At 34.4% G+C, this 25573-nt stretch overlaps 1 protein-coding gene and 1 long non-coding RNA gene across 2 annotated transcripts in view; one reads left to right on the top strand and one right to left on the bottom strand.

Moving 5' to 3' along the window:
• Window positions 1-25573, top strand: part of MIB1 (mindbomb E3 ubiquitin protein ligase 1) — a 90892-nt gene that overhangs the window by 37695 nt on the left and 27624 nt on the right. The window contains exons 11-12 of the mRNA XM_015562719.1: window positions 4225-4422; window positions 6958-7109. Of these exons, the coding sequence (XP_015418205.1) occupies window positions 4225-4422; window positions 6958-7109 (350 nt within the window). The remainder of the gene's footprint in view (window positions 1-4224; window positions 4423-6957; window positions 7110-25573) is intronic.
• On the bottom strand, window positions 18831-21936 carry LOC107182810. The gene is made up of 3 exons (XR_001513551.1): window positions 21651-21936; window positions 20967-21141; window positions 18831-19540 (listed from the first exon to the last, which is right to left on the bottom strand). It is a non-coding gene; the product is annotated as an uncharacterized LOC107182810 (long non-coding RNA).

A 25573-nucleotide genomic window follows, 5' to 3' on the forward strand; every position in this document is an offset into this window, starting at 1 on the left:
GTTAGTCTATATATATAAAAGGCTACGTGACCGACTGTATGACCATCCGACCAGCCAACCGACCGGCTGGCACATATGACACGCACTGGCAATTTAATAATAAAGGTTGACTCGCGCATGCGCGATGCATATAAAGCTCTCGCTGGCGCCAGTCTAAACAGTAGGAATATTCCTACCTGACCCCATTTTCGGACATGGTCAGTTATATGTTGCTTTCTCTCGAGTTCAAAGAACATCTGATGTTACAGTTAAATACTTCATCACAAGGGAAATTAGTCAAGCACTCTGAAAGTGTTTTCACTCTTAATGTGTACAGGGAGATGTTAGAATAGGTTTAATCACTTTATCAGTCATTGTTTGCATCACTGTTGTTTTTATATCATGTTTTTGTTCTTATATCATGTTTTTGTCCTTATATCATGTTTTTGTCGTTTTTGTATCATGCCTCTGTTATATCCTTTAGTTACTGTTTATTAATCAATGTATATATTACTTTCATATACATTTTACTAATTTCCTTTCATCTCTCACACTTCTATTATAGAGAAAGGGCAAATAGCAATATTAAAATATCTCCGCTAATTAATTACCTTTTAATGTGCATGAATTTCATGCACTGGGCTACTAGTCTATATATATATATAAAGAGCCAGGGTCTGTAACGTCCAAAATAACCGAAGGGACGACTGAACACCAGGCTGTACGCGCAGCAGGCTTGAGTGGGTGGGGACTGGTGAGCAGGCTGAACTGCTGACCTCTCAGAGAGAGAGAGGTGGGGCTGATCAGCAGCCATCTCAGGCTGCTGGCGAGGCCTGGAGAGAGTAGCAGGATCTGACCTGCTGATCAGGGTCTTGCCTTTCTTTTTCTCTGGGCCTTGCCAGCCGAAAGTGGTTCAATTTTTTAATGACTGGTTTGGCAAGAGGCAATTAGGGGTGATCAGGCTGGCAGGGGAGGGCAGTTGGGGCGAGATCAGGCCTGCTGGGGAGGGCAGTTAGGGGCGATCAGGCTGGCAGGGGTGAGCAGTTAGTGGCAATCAGGCAGGCAGGCAGGTGAGTGGTTAGGAGCCAGCAGTCCCAGATTGCAAGAGGGATGTCCAACTGCCGAATTTCGTGCACCGGGCCACTAGTAACTACATATGGTGCCTGGTGGTTACTGGAAGTATCAGGTGGAACACTTTGTAAAGTATATGTTTAACCACTATGCTGGACATTTGAAACTAATAAAATAATATTGAATATAAACTAATTGAAAATAAATGTTAAGAAAGGGATTTGTTCTTTATATAGTAGAGTTACATTAAAGAGTTTTAAACATAAATTTTGTGTGTTATGGAGAGAATTCTGTCTGCTGTGTGAAGAGTAGATTGGGGTTAGAATAAAGTGGAGGCAGAGTGAGCTATGGCAATAGGTCAGGTGAGTGAGAATGAAGGCCTGAATTAATTAGTGATATAATTGGAGAAGAGACAATAGACATGAACATAACTTGAGTAAAAACCATAGAATTTGGTGCTTGCCTATAGTTTAAGGAAGTAGGTGAGCATGACCTTCAGATACTGATTTTGTTAACCTATGGCCTGTGATTCTATCAGGTAAGATAGGGAAGACTGGAACAAGAGCAGATTTTGGAGGGGTGGGAGGAAAGAGGAGGGAATAAGAGGGTAGAAAGAACCAAGATCAGTTCCTTTTGGTTCATTTGGTTTTTTTTGGATCTGATCCGAGGATATGTTTTAATATTGATTTGAGAGAGAGAGAGGACGGGGGAGAGAGAAAGAGAGAGGGAGAAACAGAAACATCAGTTGCCTCCCATAGGCTTCCTGACTGGGGATTCAACCTGCACCCTAGGTATGTGCCCTGACTGGGAATTGAACCCACAATCTTTTGGTGAACAGGACAACACCCCAACCAACTAATCCACCTGACCTGGCGAGGGAAAAATCAGTTTTAGATTTAATTCTAAGCCCCTTCACAAATCCTTTTAGGTTACCTTTGGAGGCCAGCTATAATGTTGTCCTTCAAGATCTCATTTGGTGCCAGTAGGGACAGAATAGTGAACTAGCAGTATGTTTTAGGTATATTCAAAGTCTGTAAGTTGAGGTATTTGTACAACTGAGGTTTTCTAAATAGAAGGAAAGTCTGGAAATATATTTAATTGTGTTCTAGTATGGGTATGTATTTTCCAAGTTCTTTAAATTTTTATTTGTATTTCATATATATTAGGGTTTTTAATTTTTTAACATAAATTGATGGGACCTGCATAAAAGTGTTGCAATAGCAGTTTTCTAATAACCATCAATATATGGTATATTTCATAAATAGTTCCTGTTTTTTAATCAGTGAGTGTTAGTGGATTGATTTTCTCCTTTGTAATGGAAGGAGTACCACCAGGTAGACTTAAAAAATGTAAAAGAAAAGAAATCCAGATTAGAGGTTAGTAAGATCTTAAATCTAAGATTCTAAAATATTGAAATATGTTATTAGAAAAGTTAGTGATACACATAAATAAAAACAGTTTTTTGTAATAATCATTTTTCTTTTTTTCTGGGATGTTTAAATATAATGTTGCTCAGAGGCTCAAGTGTTAAATCTTTAGTGTGGTGCTTGCTAGTTTTTTTTATGCTCAAAGTAGATAGATAATAAAAACTCCTAACCTGTTTTAGCTGGAATATTAGTAAAGTAGAAGTACTCCTGAGTCATGGTTTGCTACCCTTTTGAGAATTGTTGTTCAATCTTTCTGAATTTCTGTATCAGCAGTTTTACTTTTAATATCTGCTTAAGAAAAATTGCAAAACCCAAAAACTATTTCTAATTCAACTGTGTTGAATGAACTGTTCTTCTTTTTTAAAAAATATATTTTTATTGATTTCAGAGAAGAAGGGAGATGGAGAGAGAGAGAGAAACATCAGTGATGAGAGATAATCATTGATTGGCTGCCTCCTGCATGCCCCACACTGGGGATCAAGCCCACAATCCAGGCATGTGCCCTGACCGGGAATCGAACCCTGACCTCCTGGTTCATAGGTCGATGCTCAACCACTGAGCCACGCTGGCCGGGCTGTTCATTTGTTTTAAGTGTATTTAATCGCAACAGTACTTATCTGTGTTAACTTTGGGAAGTATTTAAACTAATCACAAGTAATGTATTTTCAAACCACTTGCAAAAATCGTAGTCTACCAGGGGACTAGGACCATCAGCTGGGAACCACTGGATAAAGTCTTAAAGCTTGCTTACTTCTGGGTGTTAAAATTTGAGCTGGAATATGGACTAAAGATAGTACCCTTAATAATATCCTTTTCCATCGGCATCTATCAGTGTAATGAGACTTCTTTTTTGGTGTGTGTGTGTTTGTGTGTAAGTGTGTAATCTTTATTTTAATGCCTGCAGGACAGGCATTTTTTTCCCCTTTAAAAAGTTGTTTTTACATTTGAAAAAAAGGTAAACAATTCTCTGACTCATCTCCTCCAATTACAAAAGGTGAGGCATACCTACTGGATTTCTCTGAAAGAGTTTTAGAATTTTGGAGGTATGAAATTATGCTCGTTTGTGTTTTATTTTTGTCTTTTAAAGTGGTATGTAATATTTTTTCTCTCAAATACACAGAAAAGTGTATGCTCACTAGCTAAAGATAACCAATGTTAATATGTTGATATATTTCTCCCCTTAAAACTAATTGAGATCACACTGTTTGGCATCCTTTCTTCTTTTTAAAATTACTCAACTGAAGTTAGTGTAATTTTTATGTCCTTTAAAAGTCTTTGTAAAATTTTTAAATGGGAAAAAGTTTATGTATTGTGTTATATATCAGTATTTTCCTAATATTGGCTTATCATCATGACTGATAAATTAGGGTAATGAAGAATTGAACTACTTCTGATATAACTATTGGTCAAAAATATATGTCTGATATAATATACATGGATAAGCAAAAGTAGGTTTACAGTTGTAATACAAATAATACAGTATTAAATAATGGTACAAGAATATACTTTGTGTATTGCATACTCACAATTGTAAACCTACTTTTGCCCACACCTGTATTGATCCAGGATTCGTCATTTATTTTTGGAGTTAGTCACTATTCAAGTGAATTTCTGCTTTTTTTGTTGGCTCTATGCAATGTTTTTTTTCTCTCTCTCACATCAATTTGGTTCTTAATGAATTATAGTTTCAAGTTTTATTTATTTTTCTAAACTATTCATTAATTCAGATTTTAATGCTGCTGTTTAGGACAAGGATGGAGATAGAGCCGTTCACCATGCAGCTTTTGGAGATGAAGGTGCTGTTATAGAAGTATTACATCGAGGCAGTGCAGACTTGAATGCTCGCAACAAACGCCGACAGACACCACTTCATATTGCTGTCAATAAAGGTCATCTTCAAGTTGTAAAGACTTTATTGGACTTTGGTTGTCATCCAAGTCTTCAGGTAAAACCTTTAACAAAATATATTCTGTAGGTATTGCTAGGAACCTATTAAAGGGAAGTACTAGCTTCAATGGTAAGCATTTCTGTGTTACAATTCTTTTTTATATGATCATAGTAAGTGATACCAAAGGTATGGAATGTAATAAAATTGGCAGCTCTTCCTTCTTAGAAAAGCCTTTTTAAGGAAGTGTCAAGTAGATCTGTCTTATATTGAGGGGTGGGGATAGGGATTTCATGCAAAAGTATCTGTTTTTGAATTGAATTGATTTGATTTTAGTGATCATGACAGTGGGCTTCAGCAACTTAAACAGTGTAATAGGCTGCATTTCCTAATAGTTACTTCATAGCTATCTAAATTGTTTTAGCTCTAGCCTTATGTAATTTAAGAGACTTGGTGTACCAGTGATGGCGAGCCTATGACACGTGTGTCAGAGGTGACTCGCGAACTAATTTTTTTGGGCTGATTTTTCTTTGTTAAATGGCATTTAAATATATAAAATAAATATCAAAAATATAAATCTTTGTTTTACTATGGTTGCAAATATCAAAAAGTTTCTATATGTGACATGACACCAGAGTTAAGTTAGGGTTTTTCAAAATGCTGACACACCGAGCTCAAAAGGTTTGCCATCATTGGATTAGTCCAGTCTTAGAAGATTTTCTGTTTTGAGAAATACATAGGGTTTTAAAGTTTATTTCTTACAGTAGGATCTACTTTTTTTAAGGAAGGGTCACCTACAAAATGATTATTCCCTTTCAAAATTTCAGCAACTAGATGAATTAATTAGGATTGGTCTTAGAGAAGCAATGTAGAACAGGAGTAATGGGACTGAGGGTTTGACGAGAATCGAAAGTATCAGAGAGTTTGTTCAGCTAAATGATTATTACAGACTAGTTTTTCCAAGATACAGAGTGGTAGGATTAGAAGATGGAGTAGGCGATGTAAGGTATTAATCTGTTGAAGGAGTGTGGAATTTATACCTGCTGGCTTTTTTTTTTGTCTGATAAGGGAGGCAAAGTTATTAGGTGAGAGTGAGTGGGGAGTGGTCAGTGTAGAAAGGGTAATTGAAATAGCTACTGTGGAGAGCAAGAGACAGGACAGATCAGGACCTGTGGAAGCATATTCCTGTCAGGTTAAGAGCCTATCTCAAGTTGGAGACCATGAATTTTTAGTGCAATAGGAGGATGAAAGGTAGATTGTTGGACTGAATTTGTGTTGGGAATTTCTTATGTGGGTGGATGAATATATGCCTAGGATTGGCACACTTTTTCTGTGAAAGGCCAGGTAAGCCCTGGCTGTTGTGGCTCAGCTCAGTTGGTTGGGTGTTGTCCCATGCACCAAGAGGTTGCTGATTTGATTTGTAGTCAGGGCACACGCCCCAGTTGTGGGCTCGATCCCCAGTAGGTAGGCTTGCGGGAAGCAGCTGATTGATGTTACTCTCTCATACTGATGTTTCTCTCTCTCTCCCTCTCCCTTCCTTTCTCTCTAAAAATTAATAAAAAAATATATTTAAAAAAAGGCCAGGCAATATTTTTGGCTTTCATATTTTCTATTACAATTATTCAGTGCTGCCATTGTAGCACCAAAGTAGCCATAGATGATACATAAATGCGTGTGTGTGGCTATGTAAATAAAATTACAAAAATGGGGGCAGCCTAGATTTGGCAACTGTGGTAACTATAGATGGCTTTACTGAAAATAGTATTTATGAAACTATGAAATGAATGAAGGCTAAATTACCCATTTACACAGATGACTGATAATGAATAACAATTTATTGCCACATTGGTTGATTACTGAAGGAAGTAATCAACTTGAAAAAAAAACATAGGCTGAGACTGCCAAATTTTCTTTTACATTTGTTTTCACTTTGAGTTAACTACTCTCTTTCCTGCCCTTTGAAAACAATTAGAGTAATGATTCTCAGCAGTGACTACACAATATATTCACCTGGGGAACTCGGGAAAACTACTAATGCCTGAGTCCCAACCTGAGATTCTTGGTTAGTGGATCTGAAGAACAGCCTGGATTACAGGATTCTTTTTGGATTACAGGATTTTAAGAGCTTCCCAGCAGATTCTAAAGTACAGCCAGGGTCGAGAACCACTGACTTTTAATTAATTGCTATGGGCCCTGAGATTGGTGTAGGTTTGGGATGGAGTTTCAGGGTGCAGCAGTTAATGGTAGGACAATGGTATAGCAAGCCATTTTAAACGAATGAATTTTTTGACCTCTTTTCCACCTCATTTATTTTTGTTATTAATTATTTTGAGGGTATTTAATTTATTGGATTTTTTTTAAAGCTACTGCATGTTTATTGTGTATGCCATTTAGATTGAATATAAGTTTATTCACTATAATGCTATTTCTTGCCTGCATTTATTAAATTTAACACATAGTATGCTTTATTGATGGTTGTTGGATATGGGTTCTGTTTTTGTTTCTTTGTTTAGTAGTTCATTATAAGTATTAATAATTACATGTGAGAATGATTGAAAAAGAACTAATGAAAATCTTTTTAAACTTACAAAAAAGGATTCTGAAGGTGATACTCCTCTTCACGATGCAATAAGTAAGAAACGCGATGACATCTTGGCAGTCCTTCTGGAAGCTGGGGCGGATGTCACCATTACAAACAATAATGGATTTAATGCCCTGCACCATGCTGCACTAAGAGGAAATCCCAGGTAAAAATGTTATCTTTCACCAATTTATACGCAGTTTAAAAATACCTTTCTGTTGCTGGTTCTCTTTTTCTGATACTGATAAGAAAATAATTTTTGCTTATTTTAGTATTTTAAATCATTTTAAGATCTATGGAAATTGTCTTCACTAAATAGATTAATTTTATAATGATTTTTTGAGTTATTAAACTAATAAAGTATGAAATGTCTAAATATATATTCAATATGGATATAGAGGATCAGGAATACTCATATTGTAAAGTTTTAATTAGAATGCAGTGCATTTTGAGATTTATGTTTCTTTAAGACCATTCTCAGGGTGTTCTCTAAACCCCATGCTAGTCCATTTGCATAGTAATTGTCTTTTTAAACTTGCTGCTAAATAACTATTATGTTTACCTAATTGCTTAGTAATAATATAATTCTTTATATAAATTTCTAATATAGATGTCCTGTAACCATAGTTCTAATTATAGGTGATCTACTGAAAAAAATTGTTTGCTGGTTAAAGTTTGAGAAAGATTTTTAGAAAGTCACAGAATTCATAAAATGTGGACAAAGTCCCACAGAAAAACAAAATGTTTAACTTTGCTTTCACGTAGAATATTTTCCAGAGCGAGAGAGAGGAAAGAAGGGGGAGAGAGAAACATTCATTGGCTGCCTCCTGCAAACCCCCTACAGGGGATTAATCAAACCAGTGACCTTTTGGTGCATGGGACAATGCTCAACTAACTGAACCACACTGGCCAGGGTAACCTAGAATTTTCATGAATGAATTTTTGGCAACGGCTTTACCTGAAAACCATTTTATTTGTTTTATTTATTTTATCTTATTAAATCCTCACCTAAGGATATGTTTTACTGATTTTAGAGAAAGGGGAAGAGAGAGAGACAGAGAAAGAAAGAAAAACATTGATATATGAAAGAAACATCTATCAGTTGCTTCCCATATGCACCCTCATTAGGGATCAAACCTGCAACCTAAGTATGTGCCCTGACTGGGAATCAAACTGGCAACCTTTTGGTGCCGGGATGATGTTCCTACTAATTAAGCCACACCAACCAGAACCCTGAGAAGCATTTTAGAAAAATTCTGCATCACATGTCTTCTGTTTATAGTTGAGTAAAGCCTACATATTATTTTTAATTTAATTTTTTGATTAAAGTTAAATCACAGATTGCATTCAATATTATTTTTTATTAGTTTCAGGTGTACAGCATAGTGGTTAGACAATTACATACTTTACAGAGTGTTTCCCTCAATATTTTCAGCACCCAGCTGGCACCATACATAGTTATTAAAATATTATTGATTATGTTATCTATGCTGTGCTTTACATTCCCATGAGAGTTTTGTAACTACTAATTTGTACTTTTCAATCCCTTCACCTTTTTCAGCCTGTCCCCAAATCGCCCTCCCCTCTGGCAAACATCAGTTTGTTCTCTGTTTTGTTTGTTTGTATGCTTTAGATTACACATATAAGAGAAATCATACACTATTTGTCTTTCTCTGACAGACTTATTTCACTTAGCACAATACCCTCTAGGTCCATCCATGCTGTCTCAAATAAGCCTACATGTCTTTTTTTTTTTTTTTTTAAAACAACTATATTGATTTTTTACAGAGAAGAAGGGAGAGGGATAGAGAGTTAGAAACATCGATCAGCTGCCTCCTGCACACCCCTTACTGGGGATGTGTCCGCATCCAAGGTACATGCCCTTGACTGGAATCAAACCTAGGACCTTTTCAGTCCTCAGGCCGACACTCTATCCACCGAGCCAAATCAGTTAGGGCTTTTTTTTTTTTTTTAAATATAGCCTACATGTCTTGACTGAGGGAAATGTTCACTTTGAAGTTTATCTCAATAATTTAATATATCCTGAAATCTTTTCTTAAAATTGAGATATAATTGATATATAACATTATATTAGTTTCAGGTGGATAGCATAATGATTAGATAATGTGTATATATTATAAAATGACCAGCACTATAAGTCTAGTTAACATCTATTAGCACACATAGCTACAAATTTTTTTTCTTGTGATGGGAACTTTTAAGATCTCCTGTCTTAGCAATTCTCTAATATATACAGCAGTATTAACTATAGTCACTATGAATGAATTCTTGAGAGCTTGTTTGCAGGTTCTAGCAGGGGAGTGCAGCTACTCGTATACCCTTGACCGAAGATTGGTCCTCTCCTCTGGGGGGAAGGTCATCCTCTTCTACTGAGCGCGCAGCTTCAGGAGGGATGCACATGGATCGGTGAGGGAGGAGGGGGACACCTGCCTAGCCAGCCAGATCAGCCGAATGAACCCTGGCGATCAATGGGGTGACAGATGTCGCAGCCGTATCGCCCGCACATCCAGAATTCTTGTTTAGTTCCATACTGCTTTTTTTTTTTTATCCTCACTCAAGAATATTTTTTCCATTGATTTTCAGACAGAGTGGAAGGAGGAGAGGGGAGAGAGAGAAAGAGAAACATGGATGTAAGAGAGACACGGATGTAAGATCAGTTGCCTCCTACATACGCCCTGACATGGTCCAGGGATCAAACCCGCCACCCTTTGCATCTGTGGGCTTATGCTCCAACCCCTGACTCAATACTACATTTTTCTATCATGTTTTCTTCTAATTTTCTGCTGTTTTTTATTATTTTAGCTTTTTTTAGGGTCACCTCTAGCGGGTGAGCACAGGCCTTTACTAAGTGGTTTACATTCATGATCTCATTTAATTTTTGGACAGCCTTTTGAGGCAGGTTTTAATGTCCTCATTTTGTAGAGGAAGAATGATTCTTATAAAGAGCTGAATTTGCTTATTCAAAGTCAGTGACTAGGGGAGCAGCTGGAACTTGAGCAAGGTCCATCTGACTTTGTACTCATAACTCTTAACCACTTGATATTACTTTTCTGTATTATGGGCTATATGAGAGGTAAGACTGAAATATATGGACAGTGAATCATTTAACTAAGAATGCATTAATTTGTCAGTGTCCTTGCTGCCTCTTTTGATTAGGGTTAACTTTGACTACCCTGTCACTAATTCTGAACTTCCAATTAATTCTAAAGTTTCCTTTATTCTACAGGTACCGTATTTCCAATCCATTCCATTTCCTTCTTTCTATTTCCATTGTTGCTGACCTAATTAAATATTGACCACCTTTACCTAGACCCGTGGTCGGCAAACTGCGGCTCGTGAGCCACATGCGGCTCTTTGGTCCCTTGAGTGTGGCTCTTCCTAAGCCTTAGGAGTACCTTAATTAAGTTAATAACAGTGTACCTACCTATATAGTTTAAGTTTAAAAAATTTGGCTCTCAAAAGAAATTTCAATCATTGTACTGTTGATATTTGGCTCTGTTGACTAATGAGTTTGCCGACCACTGACCTAGACTATTACAGTATCTTTCTAATTTTTCTCCCTGATTTTAGTTTTATTTGACAACTTTCATATAACTACCAAATTATCATTCTAAGAACATAGACCAAATGGCTCCCCTCTCCTGTTCTCAAGTCTTTAGTTGCTTTCTATTGTACATAGAATAAAATCTTTACACCTTGACCTAGCATTCAAACCCATTTACAGTGTGTCCTGAGTCTTTCTGACTTTATCTCTCACTAAATAAAAGCCATCTGCCTACCTTGCTCTTCAGCTACATTGTTCTACTTTCCTTTCTTAAGATAGTTTGTCTGCTTTCTTCTCTCATTTACTTAAGGATTTTTTTTCTTTATCTTAACCATCTTTTTTCTAGAACTCTTAGATCTCATCATTGAAACTATTTTCTGTTTGCCCTTTACTTCCTTGTTCTGTGTTCTTATTTTACTGCACCTATAATCTGCTTTGCGCTGTCCCTTAGCATATGCATGTTTATGTTCCTTTCTACTTAAATTGTGGGCATTCATGTTCATTTGTATGTTCCTTACAATGCCTTGACTATAGTAGGAACTCAGTAAATGTTACTCTTGATTTGACAGTCAAGACAGTGTTAGATATTACTAGAGTATATGTAATCAATTACAAAATAAATTCCGTAGAGAAACTATTAGGAGTTTAAACAGAGTGATTACTACAGACTAGAATAGGCAAAAAGAGATTTTATTGAGGAAATTTAGGTTAAATACTAAATCATAAAGTTTAAGGTAAACTGAAAATTGAAGAGTTTAGGAAATGAGTAACTTTTAAATATTTTGATTTGTTTTACTTTATTAGAAGTAATTATAGTATGTTTAATAATGCTAAGCCTATATGTATGGAGGAGGAAATATACTACTTTCGTTTCTTCAATTCTTAAGAATTCCCCTAAACCTTTGCAACAGTGACATCTGTATCCAGATACTTGGTGTCAGGTGACATTTTAAAAAAAGGGAAAAACACTTTTAGTTTACAATAAAGTAGTGCTTCAATTAAAGTTACATCACTTCTTTTTTTTAAAAAATTTTTCACTTATTGATATTTTTAGAGAGAGAGGTAGAGAGAAAGAGGTAAAGAGAGAGAAAGAAACACCGATTTGTTGTTCCACTTATTTATGCATTCATTGGTTGTTTCTTGTGTGTGTCCTGACCGGTTGGTGGTGAACCTGCAACCTTGGTGTATTGGGATGAAGCTCTAGCCCACTGAGCTACCCGGCCAGGGCTGAACTATTACTTACATGACTTCTTTATTTCTGTTTCCTTAAGGCATTTTATGAAGGTGTGACTGTAGATTGCCAGATAAAGAGTGTAATGTTAATTGGACATGGAAGATGTCAGAAAAATGACATAACTTATATATCATTTATAATTGCAAATTTGTAACTTCATATCAAATTTCTTATTCTTAAAATTCACTTTTCTTTCCTTATACTGGCCATTGATGTCATAATATAGAAAGGAACTGTTTTTGGTGTACTCAGAATTTTTTTAAGAAGTCTTTGGCCCTAACACTTATTTGAGAAAACCAGTTAATACATTATTTCCAGAACATGATGAATTAGCATTTTTGAATAAAATATTAGATTAGCAAATGTGCTAACATTTTCCTCTTTCTTATAAGCATTTTATAATTTATATAACATAATGAATGTATGACCTTGAATTGTAATATTTTAATTTTGTTATTTGTGATTTTTGTTTTATACCGCAGTTATACTTCTTTAGTGTACTTGACTTACCTGTTAGATTTAATGTATAGTCCATTTTAAATACAATTGATGGGCTCTAGCTGGTTTGGCTCTGTGGATAGAGTGTCAGCCTGCAAACTGAAGGGTCCTGGGTTTGATTCCGGTCAAGGGCACATGCCTGGGTTGCTAACACTATGGTTAGCAATGTGGAAAAGTTTTCAAAATTTGTATGTACATGTATACACATGGAATTTAAGTAACATTCTATTTCCTAGTTTTGCTTTTAGTTAATAATAATTTTTTCAGCAATAAGTCAGTAACAGTCAATAACATAGTAGATTTAGTAATTATTAGATGTGCTTTTCTAAAAGAAAATGACTTTTCCTGCTCATCAAAAATATGTCTAAATGTCTGATGTTTTTGAAGAATATACTATGAAATCTATATTTCAAAGGTGCAGATCAGTAGAGATTCCAGATTTCAGAGCTGATTTTGGTGTTTACTCATAATATGACAATAACTGAAATAAAGACATTAAGAGAAAAAGAGTTATAAAACATTTCTTTCAGAATTATGTAAGAGAATATGTTTTTGCTGTGAGACACAGAGTACTTTGGTCATGCTTTGTAAAGTTTGGAGCTTTTTAGAATGTAGTTGAAGTATGTTTTAATATAGTAGTGTTTTTATTTTAAGAAATTTTAACTAAGGACAATGCTGTTTATGTATTCTGATATTTGGCATTTCCCCTACAATTTAGCCATGTTGTCTTTTCTTTTTATATACAGGTAAAATTTAAAATTTAAAATTTCTTTTAAAATTTCAGATTTAAATGAAGAGCAGAAAACATTTCTGTTGTTAAAGATGAAAACTAAATTTCTTTGGATTAGTGGCATTAATCAGCACATTACTTAGGTATTTTCTATGAGGATGTTGCATTTTTAGGTACCTTGAAGTTTTTAGAGCTCCCTCACAGACATGAATATAAATTAGCAATATTCCCTGCAGAGCTGTTAAAAAACAATTGCTAGATATTTTGGAGGCACTGATAACATTATAAACTTACTTTATGTAGTGTTATTTATAAATTTTTCTCTAATATAAATTGGATATGAAAAGTAATAGTAAAATATGAGTGAGCCATTTGATGTCATGTATTTTCAGTTTATCATAGCACTGAGGTAATTTCACAGGCACTTCTTACTTATCTATTTTATTCCCACAAAGACACTAAATCTTACTGAATATGTGAGCAACTCGTATTTTCCCTGTAGAATGTTATTATACCTTTATTTAACTTTTTAAATTATGAAACTATATATAAGACTGTTGAATATAGAAAGATTTGATAATCTGGACCATATCTTTGTGTTTAATGATTTTCTTTTCTTCTTAAACTCTAAATATGCTGAGTGTTATATATAAAAAGTAGCCGAGAGACTATTGAATGGTACTATACTTATAGTATGTCCATTTTTTCTCATGTCTCCATGCATCTACTCTCAACACTACATGCCTTGTAATACATATATTTATTTAATGTGACTGACAGGTATAATTCATACAAGGAAGGAGGCCTATTAACTTGAATGAAGTGATAAGACTCATTTACATATGCCTTCCTTTGCCCACATTCTTTTAAGGCAGTGGTTCTCAACCTTCCTAATGCTGCGACCCTTTAATACAGTTCCTCATGTTGTGGTGACCCCCAAATTCATTGTTACAAATTGAACATAATTAAAGCATGGTGATTAATCACAAAAACAATATGTAATTATACATGTGTTTTCCGATGGTCTTAGGTGACCCCCTGTGAAAGGGTTGTTTGACCCCCAAAGGGGTCTCGACCCACAGGTTGAGAACCACTGTTTTAAGGGACGATCTTTGCTTTGAAATAGAGGAGTGGTCAGGAGTTGAGGATTGTGAGAACATCTAGGTTTTTAAACTACTACTTGCCCTCTGTAACCCTTCTTTAATTGATGAAATGCTTGTCTTTATTAAAGAACATTACGTTAGCTATAGTTTTATTGCAGTCAGTAAGAAAATTAGAGGATGTTGGATCATTTGTCATTTTCCCTTTTCTTCATTTTCTTTCCATTGAGAGAGAGAGGCTTCTTGTGTGTGTGTGTATATATATATATATATTTGAAGGATAAAGAAGACAGAAAGACCCTAGCTGGTTTGGCTCAGTGGATAGAGCATCGGCCTGCAGACTGAAGGGTCCCGGGTTCGATTCCTGTCAAGGGCATGTACCTTGGTTGCGGGCACATCCCCAGTAGGAGGTGTGTAGGAAGCAGCTGATCGATGTTTCTCTCTCATCGATGTTTCTAACTCTCTATCCCTCTCCTTTCCTCTCTGTAAAAAATCAATAAAATATATATTTAAAAAAAATAAGAAGGAATGAGGAGTTTCATAGAATATTATTAGTTTTACAGCTGAGGAAACAAGTTTGGAGAGATGAAATATCTATAGAGTAAAAGGTAGCAATGCTTAGCATTTTTTTTCATTTTTGAGGATTAAGAACTTTTGATTCAGGATTGGAAAAATGAGATACTTACTGTTTATCTCTTCACAAGGTATTCTTCAGTATCATCATCTTTTTTACCTTACCTATCAATATTCAGGTAAATAGCAGTAAAATTAAATGCTAATTCTATGGAAGATACTACCCAACATTTCTAGTGTGTTATTTTATGTAATGTTATATTTTTCTTTAAAATATGTCCATGTGAACCATAATGTGGCATTCTTATTATGGTTTCAGGTGATCTTCCCAGATATTTTTTTCCTCTGAAGGAAGTTCTTTTTTAAACTATTATTATGCAGCATAGCCTACATTTCATTACCATTTCTTTCCTGAAGGGTAAGAAATTCAATACCAAGAGACCATAAATAAGTAAAATTATTTTATTTGTAATCCTTAAATCACCCACACATTTTTCATAAAGATTTTTATAAACATTGTTAACCACTATGGCTCTTACAAGAATAGAGAGTAACAATTTTTTTTAAATTTAAAGCACAATCCGAATATTTAAATAAGTTGAAATTAGCTGATATGTCTGATACTCATAAGTGAAAACGCTGGCTGTCTTGTAGTAATCAATGCATAGCTACAGCTGGTTGAAGGGGACCAAATCCATTGAAGAGGCGATTTGGTTCCATTTTACCAGCTCTAGCAAAGCATTGCAATGCTGTTAGTTTGGGCTATAAAACAGTTAAAATGCTTTTTATTTGTAAAATTATGGTTATGGACCTTCCACAAAAGTTAGATTCTCATATCCGTTCTTTAGTCATTGAATGTAACTTTTTCTATTTTGAAGGCACTTTTCCTACTATTTCCTGCTCTAAAAGTGAGAAGTCTTTACCCTTCAACATGTTGTTAATGCATTAAGGAATTATCAGTGTGCATTTTTGTTTTTAACACCTTACTTAATTTTTAAATGTAGACAATAACGTGTTTTGAAACCAACAACATTTAAAGGAACAAATAGATCTTCATGCATTTCAGAGTAATGTTTTATATTTCTCTCTGTGCAGTAAACCAAGTAAGTAACTTAGTAACCTAACAAGTTAGGAAAGAGTACTGCTAATCACACCTTTCTGCCGCCCCTGCCTTTTTTTTTTTTTTTTTTAATTCTCACCGAAGAAAGAAAGGAAGGAAATATTGATCGGTTGCCTCCTGTTAAGTGCCCCAACTGGGGATCAGACCTGAAACCTAGGTATGTACCCTGATTGGGAATCGAACCTGCGACCTGCTGGTGTATGGGACATTACTCCAACCAACTGAGCCACACCAGCCAAGGCACCCTGCTTTTTTTAGTATTATACCGGAGGACTAATAGCAAGTTGCTGACCAAGGTTGGAAGAATATGAGTGACCTTAAGAAAGTACCTCTGCCTTTTGGTTTATAAATAGATTGCATGTGTATTCAAGTGTATTACTTGGATTTGTGTTGAGAGGAATCATACATGCCAGCTTATTTTTCTTTGTTTTTTACTTATGTAGTATTACAAATCATAGATTAGTAATTTAACCTTTTTAAGAGTCTATTTCCTTGTCTGAATTCTCTGTACAGATTGCCTAGTTACTCCTCATTATCAGTTTAATAATAATACATTGAATTGTGGTGGTTGGGTACAATCCATAAATTTGAGTATTAAAATCTACTATTAAAACTCTGTCTAGCAATTTTTGTTAATACTGTAACTTCAATGTTGCATTTAAATATCAGGAAGTGAAGTCTTCTGAAATATACTTGATTAAAATAAAAGTTTGAGAAATTATAGTTTGCCTGTAAAAGTAAATGCTCTAGGTGAAATGTAAAGAGAAGGAAATAATTACTGTTCTGAACTAAACTGGGAGAAGGTCAATAATTCAGGCAATATTCAAATAATTGTCATTAAGTATATTCTGCATCTGTTGGTTAGTAAGTGTCATGCTGTGTTGAAATTAATGTAACTACAATTTTCCCATATTTTATTCTAATAGAAGTGAAACAGGTGCTAAATTGCCTGGACTTAAGTGCTGAAGATAGCAGTAAAACTGGCTTCTATTTTTACTAGTTATATGGGAGCTGTTTAGTAGATCCAGTTGCTCAAGTGTGCTTTTGGACGGCAGTTCAGTTTCATATACTGGCCATATCGGGGCAAGGAGAGGCCATGGGAAAAAAATAGTACAGCATTTGATAATGTCAGCATCTGTTATCCCTGTCAGAGAGACAGTTGAAATGTTTGAGTTACACCAGTGTCAGCAGATGCCCAGAGTTTAATATGTACTCAGTTAAAAATGAACAGCTGACCTAAGTGATGAATGTGACATTTTAGAGTGATTGAAAATACTCTTAGATATGTTCAGTTAAACTTGTAACACCAGAATCAGTATATAATTTTACCTTTTAAAATGAATAACAGATGCTGTCATTTTATTTTCTAAGGATTATACTCAATATTATAAGATTCTTAGATACTGGGATGATTTAAATTAATTAAAAGTTTTTATACCTATAGAATAATGAATATAACTTGTTACTATAAAACATGGGTAAAGTAATACCCTATGAATAGTTTTATATAGGAACGTCTACTTTTGAGGTGTATATTTTCAGATTTTGATATTTAGGACATGCACAGTTAAATGGAATATGAAGCATTGCTATTCTTTTTGTGGATGATCAGAAAGAAGGTTTATGCTTAAGTGTTAAGCTTTGAGTTATTTTTTTTTTTGAAATACAGACTTTAAAATTATGAGCTTTTTATAATTTTCAGTAAACATGCAATAACTTATATGCCATCATATCTAATAGATTCATTCTCTCATTTTTTACTAATCTGATAAAGTGAAAGTCAACTTTGAAAACTACCTACCTAGTTGTCTTATTAAACAGAAAATTATAGTCCCCTTATAGCTATTCTACTAATTTGTGACACAGAAATTTAAAAATATTATGCTTTTTGTACATGACTAAATATGCCAGTTGAAATAATACTTCTAATAAGAAATTATTAGAATATTAATATTTTTAATGTAAGTTTACCATAGTAGCTAAAATAGATACTGCTTATTAATTAAGAGCTTATTTATACTTTTTATCAATATATAAATGTAATACAAAATAAATTTTGTATAAAATATGGAAGTATTTTGATATCTCTAACATACAGTATATAGTGGGTCTTTGATGTTTATAAAAATAGACTTGTAATTGCATAGTACCATTAAAAGAAGGTTGTTTTGCCCTACCTGGTTTGGCTCAGTGGATAAAGTATTGGCCTGTGAACTAAAGGGTCCCAGGTTCGATCCCAGTCAAGGGCACATGCCTGGGTTGTGGGCTCAATCCCCAGTGGGAGGTGTGCAGGAGGTGGCCAATCAATGATTCTCTCTCATCATTGATGTTTCAATCTCTCTCTCCCCCTCTACTTTCTCTCTGAAATCTACAAAAATATATTTTAAAAAAATAAAAGAAGGTTGTTCTATTTGTATGAATTGGTTTCTTGACTATAGTGTTTTTATTTTGAGTGCCTCCTTTGGATAAAATAAATTCAAGGATAATACAGATAATAAATTAATTTCTTTTAAATATTTGGCAGTCTATTACCAATGTTCTCTGTTGACTTACCGCTGTGACCCAGAATTTGTCATTTTTCTTGCATAAATCTTACATTTTAATATATTCTCAGTACTGACTTAGCAGAAAGACATGATAAACTTGAGAAAGACAAGGACAACTTTTCTCCTTTGAGAGTATGATTTTACTTAAAACATAGTCTTTTAAAATTATGACTATGTCTATAGTTTTCAAAAAACAAAGCCTAAAGCAAAAACTTGCTTCAAAAAATTCTCTAATATCATTTAATTATAAATTTATAAAACTATGAAGAATAGCTGTTAAAATGTAAATGAAATCATCTTTTGTTGTATCTTTTCTTAATAAATCAGTCAACCCTATTAATGGGATATACTTAAGATAAAATTGTGGAAATAGAAAATAGGTCATGTGTATATCTCATTCTTTTGTGCTAGTAATACCTTTTTTGATGTTCAAATATTAATCATGTAAAAGAATATATTAATCATGTGAGTACTAGATGTATTATGTTTTAAATGTATTATGTACTAAAATGTACTAAAAATGTATTATGTTTTAAATGTAAAAGATTTGAAAGGAGTTTCATGATAATTTTAAATCTATTTCAGTAGAGCTTTTTTCTTTATAAAATATAAATCTTAGTGACATTTAGTTTTCATCTATAAGCAGTAGGTACATTTTATGATGTTGTTATTCCCAAAGGTCATCTCTGTGATTCTAGGTTAATATACCATATGAAGGTCATTTACATGGAAAGAAGCAAGGGCTTCTTTTAGCTGCAGTTTATTTTCCTCTTGGCGGTTTATTGCCTACCAAAAATACATACTTCTTTACATTCCATAGCATTTTATGTTCATATGGGTACATAAAGAAGTATGTACTCTGAGTAGGTATTACAAAGTTGTTAGCTGTAAAAACATGAATTGTTTTCCCATTTGTTAGTAAAACATTCAGCTTACCGAAGTAGAACAATGGTAGATCATTTGTAGAGACAATCAAAGACTAAACTTCATAAAAAATTTACCTGAATCATTGCATTAATGCCATTTATGGTTCCTTGTTGGTGGACATAAACTTCTAAACATTGACCAGTTATCTGTTGTACTTTATCCTGGTTTGGTCCTTTTTGCAATAGCTTTATAGAATCAGTGGAGTTTTTACAGAGTGTGTTTCAGAAATTTATAAGATCAGCCTAGTATTTCTTCAGAGTCTTCAGAGTGAAATTCTTCTTATTTTGTAGTGTGCTTCTAGATCCTACAAGTAGATAGTAATTAATTTGGTACAGATTCTTTTTTATAGACTAGTTATCTTATTAAAAACTTAACCAATCATCCCGGGTTTCGGCACCAAAAAAAACAAAAACAAAAAACAAAACAAAACAAAACAAAACTTAACCAATCAATTAGTATTTCTTCTGATATTCACCCTAAAGTTGAAATGACAATGAGAAAAACCAGATCTTTTTAGAGCAAACTGAAGTTTTCTATTTTTATTTATTTCATAAAAAATTTTTAATTGAATTTCTTAGAGAGGGGGAGGAAGGGAGAAAGAGAGACAGAGAAAGAAAAAGAGAGAAACATCAATTGCCTACTATAGGTGCCCCGATCACGGATTCAACCCGCAACCTAGATATGTGCAATGATCAGGAATCAAACCTGCCACCTTTTGGTGTATGGAATGATGCTCCATCCAACTGAGCCACACTGGCCAAGGCTAAACAGAATTTTTAAAGATGATGAATTTTTTGTTAGTTGTTTTTTTTTTAAGGTTACAGATAAGAACTTATGATCAATTGAAAACCTCTTTGTCGTTCCTTTGTCTTCATTAGCTACTAACCTGAATTTTACATTTTGAATTAAATACAATTCAAACAGAAGTATATAAACACTTAATTTTGGTGACATTTCTTTCTTTTTTTAAAATATAAAGGACAGCTGTCAGAACAGTTACCTTGTCCAAAGTCTTACTTAAAATTTTGAACTGAAAGGTATTTACACTGGGTTTTAGCTTGATCATTCATCATTAAAAGATATAATAGTTGCCTTTAATTATTGTGGTAGTAAACAGTTAACTTAAAAGAAGACTGTAAGAAGTTCTCAGATTTGGGAAAGGAGGGGTAAAAAGGCAGGGAAAGAATTTCTGCAGCCTGTGATAAAAAGCTAGTGCAGCTCATAGAGAGCAAATTAGAATGTAGCAGGAGATAGGGCAGTACTACAGCAGTTTCAGCATTGCAGCATTAGAATTTCACCATACACATTCTGACATTTTTGTGGCCAACTTAGAGTATATATTAAAAAGTGTTTTGTATTCTGCCAAGTTTCTTTCTTGACTAAATCTTGAAATAGTTAATAGTTTTTAAAATTTAGCATACTTTGGAAGCAGGGTGTAATTTACTAGGGATGCAAAATCATGTAATCTGAAACAATAAAAGACTTAACCTTTAATAATATAAATGACAGTAATGGATTTGTACATTTTTTAGATAAAGAGTTACCTGCCTGATATTTGAACAGCATTCCTTTTTACACTGCATAAGCTCTCAAGTGGAACTGTGAAATTAGGCTTTGCCCAGATAGAATTTAACTTAACAATAAAAACATATATTGACTCAGTAATAGGTAAGCATGCAGAAAGTCATAAATAAGCATCCTTAAAAGTACAGGCTTTGTGGTGCTGTTACCTGTGAGCTTAGTGTCATGCAGCATTTGCAGCAGGAAGAAAGGTAATGACCTAGAGAGTCACATCAGCAGCAGCCATCTCATCTTGATTGTTCCTTCACTCAATCCGCTGATTCAGCACTTCTTTTCATGAGTCCGTGAAGTCAGAGGGAAGTATCAGTGAACACAGGATCTCACCTTTTAAGATAAATTTGAAAAACAATTGAACAAACAAAAATAAGTCAGCCATCTTTTCCTTCTTCCTTCCTTTATCCTTAAAAAGAAATAAACCACAGAAAAAATTAATCAATACTGGCTGTTTGATTTGGAATGTTATATTACCAGTATTGCACAGATATGAGTAGCTTGTATCTGTTGTACAGAAAGTTAAGCAAGCAAGGAATGTTGCTACAACGTCCAAGATACTGAACCTCTCTTATTTCTCAGATGAAATGCTTCGGAAGAGGGGGAAAAGTTGCAGAGCAAGTTAATTTTATAATCTAAAACAGCCAGAAAGCCAAAAAACAAAACACACCTCACTCTCCCAACTAACCATAAACATTCATACTATTTTCCTTTGCCCACCAGAATACACTGGGTTCTTCTGACTTCTTAGGAAATAATTCTGCATCTTTCTTGCTATGAGATTTTTTTTTTTTTTGGTGTTTCGTTTCCAGGAGTAAATGGTAAATCTGTATTGAAGCTACCTTGTCATATCCAGAGGTCAAGTCTGCAAGCAAGGTCAGGATTTCCACATGGTCACTACAGATGTTAACTTAAATTCTTCCTCAGTGGCTACAGGCTAAACTGTTACAGCTTTATAGGCAGCTAAGCATTTGAAACATGCACTCCCAGGCAAACAGGCTCTCTTGTGCCTCTCTCTTCCCTGACCATATTTAGTCAACCATAGCAAAAAATAGTCTCCCAGCTGTCGATTGTCGATCCAAAAGCTGAGGAAGCCTCTATCTTGCTTTCTGCCTATTGATTGTTCATCCTGCGGTCCAAACACTGCTTTGCCATTTGTCCTGCCTTTTTTTTTTTTTCTCTTAAGCACTGCCAAATAAAGCGGTCTCTCATGTTTCCACTTACATTTCCCAGATATTCACTGAGCTTGCGCCGAGACTGGGAAAGCCTGATGCGGCTGTCACTATACTTAGAAGCACTGCAGAGAAAATAGGAAAGAGGAAAAATATTACCCTAGCTAGTAGCAAGACAGTCTTTAGACAGATATGGAACAAATAGAATATCTGTGCTCTCAAATTATATTTCATAACCTTAATTTTTGTTGGTTGAAAATATTATGCATAATGATATTTTGCATACTAAGAGGCCTGAAGGGATTTCGTAGTAGTATCTTGAGAGCTAGTTTTTGCTATACATACTCTTTAAATTTAATGAATAATATTTGAATGGAAAATACGTAGAAATGGTAAGTAGAACCTGTATATTGAAGGTGAAGAAAGATCATTAAGGAAGAAGGGAGTAGTGTGTAAATGAAATTTTGGAAGTGCTACTTAAAACTTTAAATTCTGTGTCAATTTTTATCTAGTTTTTTTTGTAGTGCTTATGTGAAAAACAGGGTCAGGGATGCTTTTGAGTAATTGTGTACTTCTGTATTGAAACCATATATACATATATAACTATTAACATGCATTTTATTATTAATTAAATTCTATTTCATTTTCAAATGTTAAGTGGTGTTTTTCTCCCTTCTGCATCACCATTTTTCTTTAATTTTGTGCAACAGCAGTAGGCATGATCATTTCACATTTTATTACAGACTAAAATAGTCATTAACCTATATATAACTTTGGCACATAGCATATGTCTCAAAGGAAAAATACTTTTGCTCTAAATTTTAATACCATATTCACAATAAATTTTAACATTGAAATTTATTTTTTAAGGAGAAAAAATATTAGAACATTAAATCCAACAAACCTATGGAGGTAAAATTTAAGATCTTATAAACCTAAAAATGTCCAAGAGAAACAAACTATGCCTTGTTCTTAATTTAAGTATTGATTCATTTAAGAATCAAGAAAAACAATTACCAGTTTTCTAAGTTCATTCTCTTACAAGGGAAGCTTGTCCTTCACACTGTTTTTGTCTTTAACATTTAATACCATAGCAGTCAAGCTTATGTAGATAGTTGGTAAATTTAAAGAGCCAGCTTTCATAGTTATTGAAGTAATTTTACACATAGTGTGAGAAGGTGACACATGTCTCAGACTGTAAGATGGGGTAATTTTTCAGGTTTCTTAATTACCCTAGATTTGTTAACCATTTTGTAGCAGTGAAAGTCCCTCTCCCCCCTTTTTTTCAGCAAGCGCATATAATGTATTAAGTGTCAGGAATTCTTCAAAGCCCTTTTTTAATTTTCATAACAGTCCTATGAGATAGGCTTTGTGATTCTCACATTTTATAGATGAGGAAACTGAGGCATAGAAGTTAAGTAACCTACTCAAGTCACCAGCTGTTCAGTTTGCTACAGCTAGAATTTGAACCCAGATAGTTTGGCTACAGACTCCCAAAGCTCTTCACCACTATTCTTTGCCGCTGCTCTATATTGTAATAATGAAATCAGTTAGTGAATTATACTCTTTGGGACTGGAACATACACCAAAAATACAATGTTGCTAATATCCTTCCCTCAGTATATTCAGAGAGATGATTGTTTACTTGACTGTTCCATTCAACAAAACTGTGGCCTTCTTATCCTACATGTACAAAAGAGATATAAAGATAAGTAAAATGGGGTTCCTTGCTTATTGCAAGGAAGGAGAAATAAGCCCTAGCTGGTTTGGCTCAGCGGACAGAGTGTCAGCTGTGGACCAAAGGGTCCCACATTTGATTCTGGTCAAGGGCACATACCTTGGTTGCAAGCTCCTCCCGGGAAGGCAACCAGTGTGTTTCTCTCATATTGATGTTTCTCTCTGTCTTTTCCTCTCTCTTCCACTTTCCCTAAAAATCAATGGAAAAATATCCATTTTGAGGATTAAAAGAAAACAAAACAAAAAAGGAGAAATAAGGACTCACTAGTCACCTAAGAGATCATTTTAGTGTCTTTAGTTTAAGAGTGATCAAGAACTTACCATTTCTGCAGCCTATATTGTCATTGTATATCTTACTCATTTTGAACTAAATTTTACACTACCAAATTCCTAATTAATGAATTTAAGCTAAAATAATGAACCTTTAAATTATAATATCTGTCAAAAAGAATTTGTAGGAAAAACACACCAAAAACAGAATGTAAAACACATTTAAGTAACGCCTATTCTCTGTAGTTCTTTCACCTGTCTAACCTAACAAAAACCATTCATATTCATTTAAATTGATTACTATGGATAGCATTTTGATATATACCCTCCTAGACTTGTCTGTGTCCATTCAGAGAAGGGTATGTGTTGGACTTCTCTGAGTGAAAAAGAACCAAAAGAACTTCTTGGTATTGATCAGTTTTCTTAATTAGCTCCTTTATGGTTTCTGGACTAATATGCTTTAACTATTATTTGAGGGATTGTTTATTAGCAATAGTAACTTAGCAAGCATTTGTTGAACACCTAATATGTGCTGTAGTGCTATTCTAAAGTCTTTTTATATTAAGTAATACTAATATGTAAGGCCTTCACAGTTTAACTATGGTTTGTTTGGAAAAATGTTGCCTATCTCTGATGATAGATTGCAAAGCATGGCAAGCCCTAAAAATGGACCCAGAGCCATTTGACTATCACATACCACTGCAGACAGCTGTTTGTCTCCTCTGCTTCTCAGAACTCATTTGTTCATCATTCAGCAAACGTTTGAGTATTACCATGTGCCAGGGATTATGCTAGGCTCCACTATTAGTTGTTCCGGAACTTAATGCTTCTTTGGCAGTATTCACAAATGCCTGCTTAACTGGTAGTAAGATGTTATCTTTAAACCATCCATGTCCTTAACTTCTTGGAAAACAACCAGATTGAGAAGTACAAAAGAGTGCTTGAGCATTAAGGAAAATATCTCAATATCTCATATACTATGCTCCGAAAGTGCAGGTCTGTTGGCTTAATAAAATTGACTTATTGAACCGGTACCACTCTCATCCCAGCAACTCTATGGGCCTCACTACTTGCAGCATAACACTAGTCTCCTCTTAAATAACTAAGGAGCTGAAGTGAACATCTTCAGCTCCATCTCAGCAGACACCTTATGTTCAGAAGAGAAGTCACTCCTCTTGGTTTTCTTCCTTTGAACTATCGGCAGTGTAACATGGGAATGTACTTCTGAAACCACTAGTAGAATGGGAGGTAGAAGGAGACATGGTTCCATAAGAATCAACTTCTCAGGAATATAGAAAATGTTTAATAATGTGACTTAATAAAAACTTGATGGAATTAATATGAACCACACTTTTTAATTTAAAACTTGTAACATTTATATATCTTGCCTACCAGGGTAAAGTTACAAATTAAAATTTTTTTAAAAAATATATATTTTATTGATTTTTTACAGAGAAGAAGGGAGAGGGAGTAGAGAGTTAGAAACATCAGTGAGAGAGAAACATCGATCAGCTGTCTCCTGCTAACCCCCCACTGGGGATGTGCCTGCAACCAAGGTACATGCCCTTGACTGGAATTGAACCTGG

This window comes from Myotis davidii, unplaced genomic scaffold (genome assembly GCF_000327345.1).
Source record: "Myotis davidii unplaced genomic scaffold, ASM32734v1 scaffold96, whole genome shotgun sequence".
Taxonomy (NCBI): Eukaryota; Metazoa; Chordata; class Mammalia; order Chiroptera; family Vespertilionidae; genus Myotis; species Myotis davidii.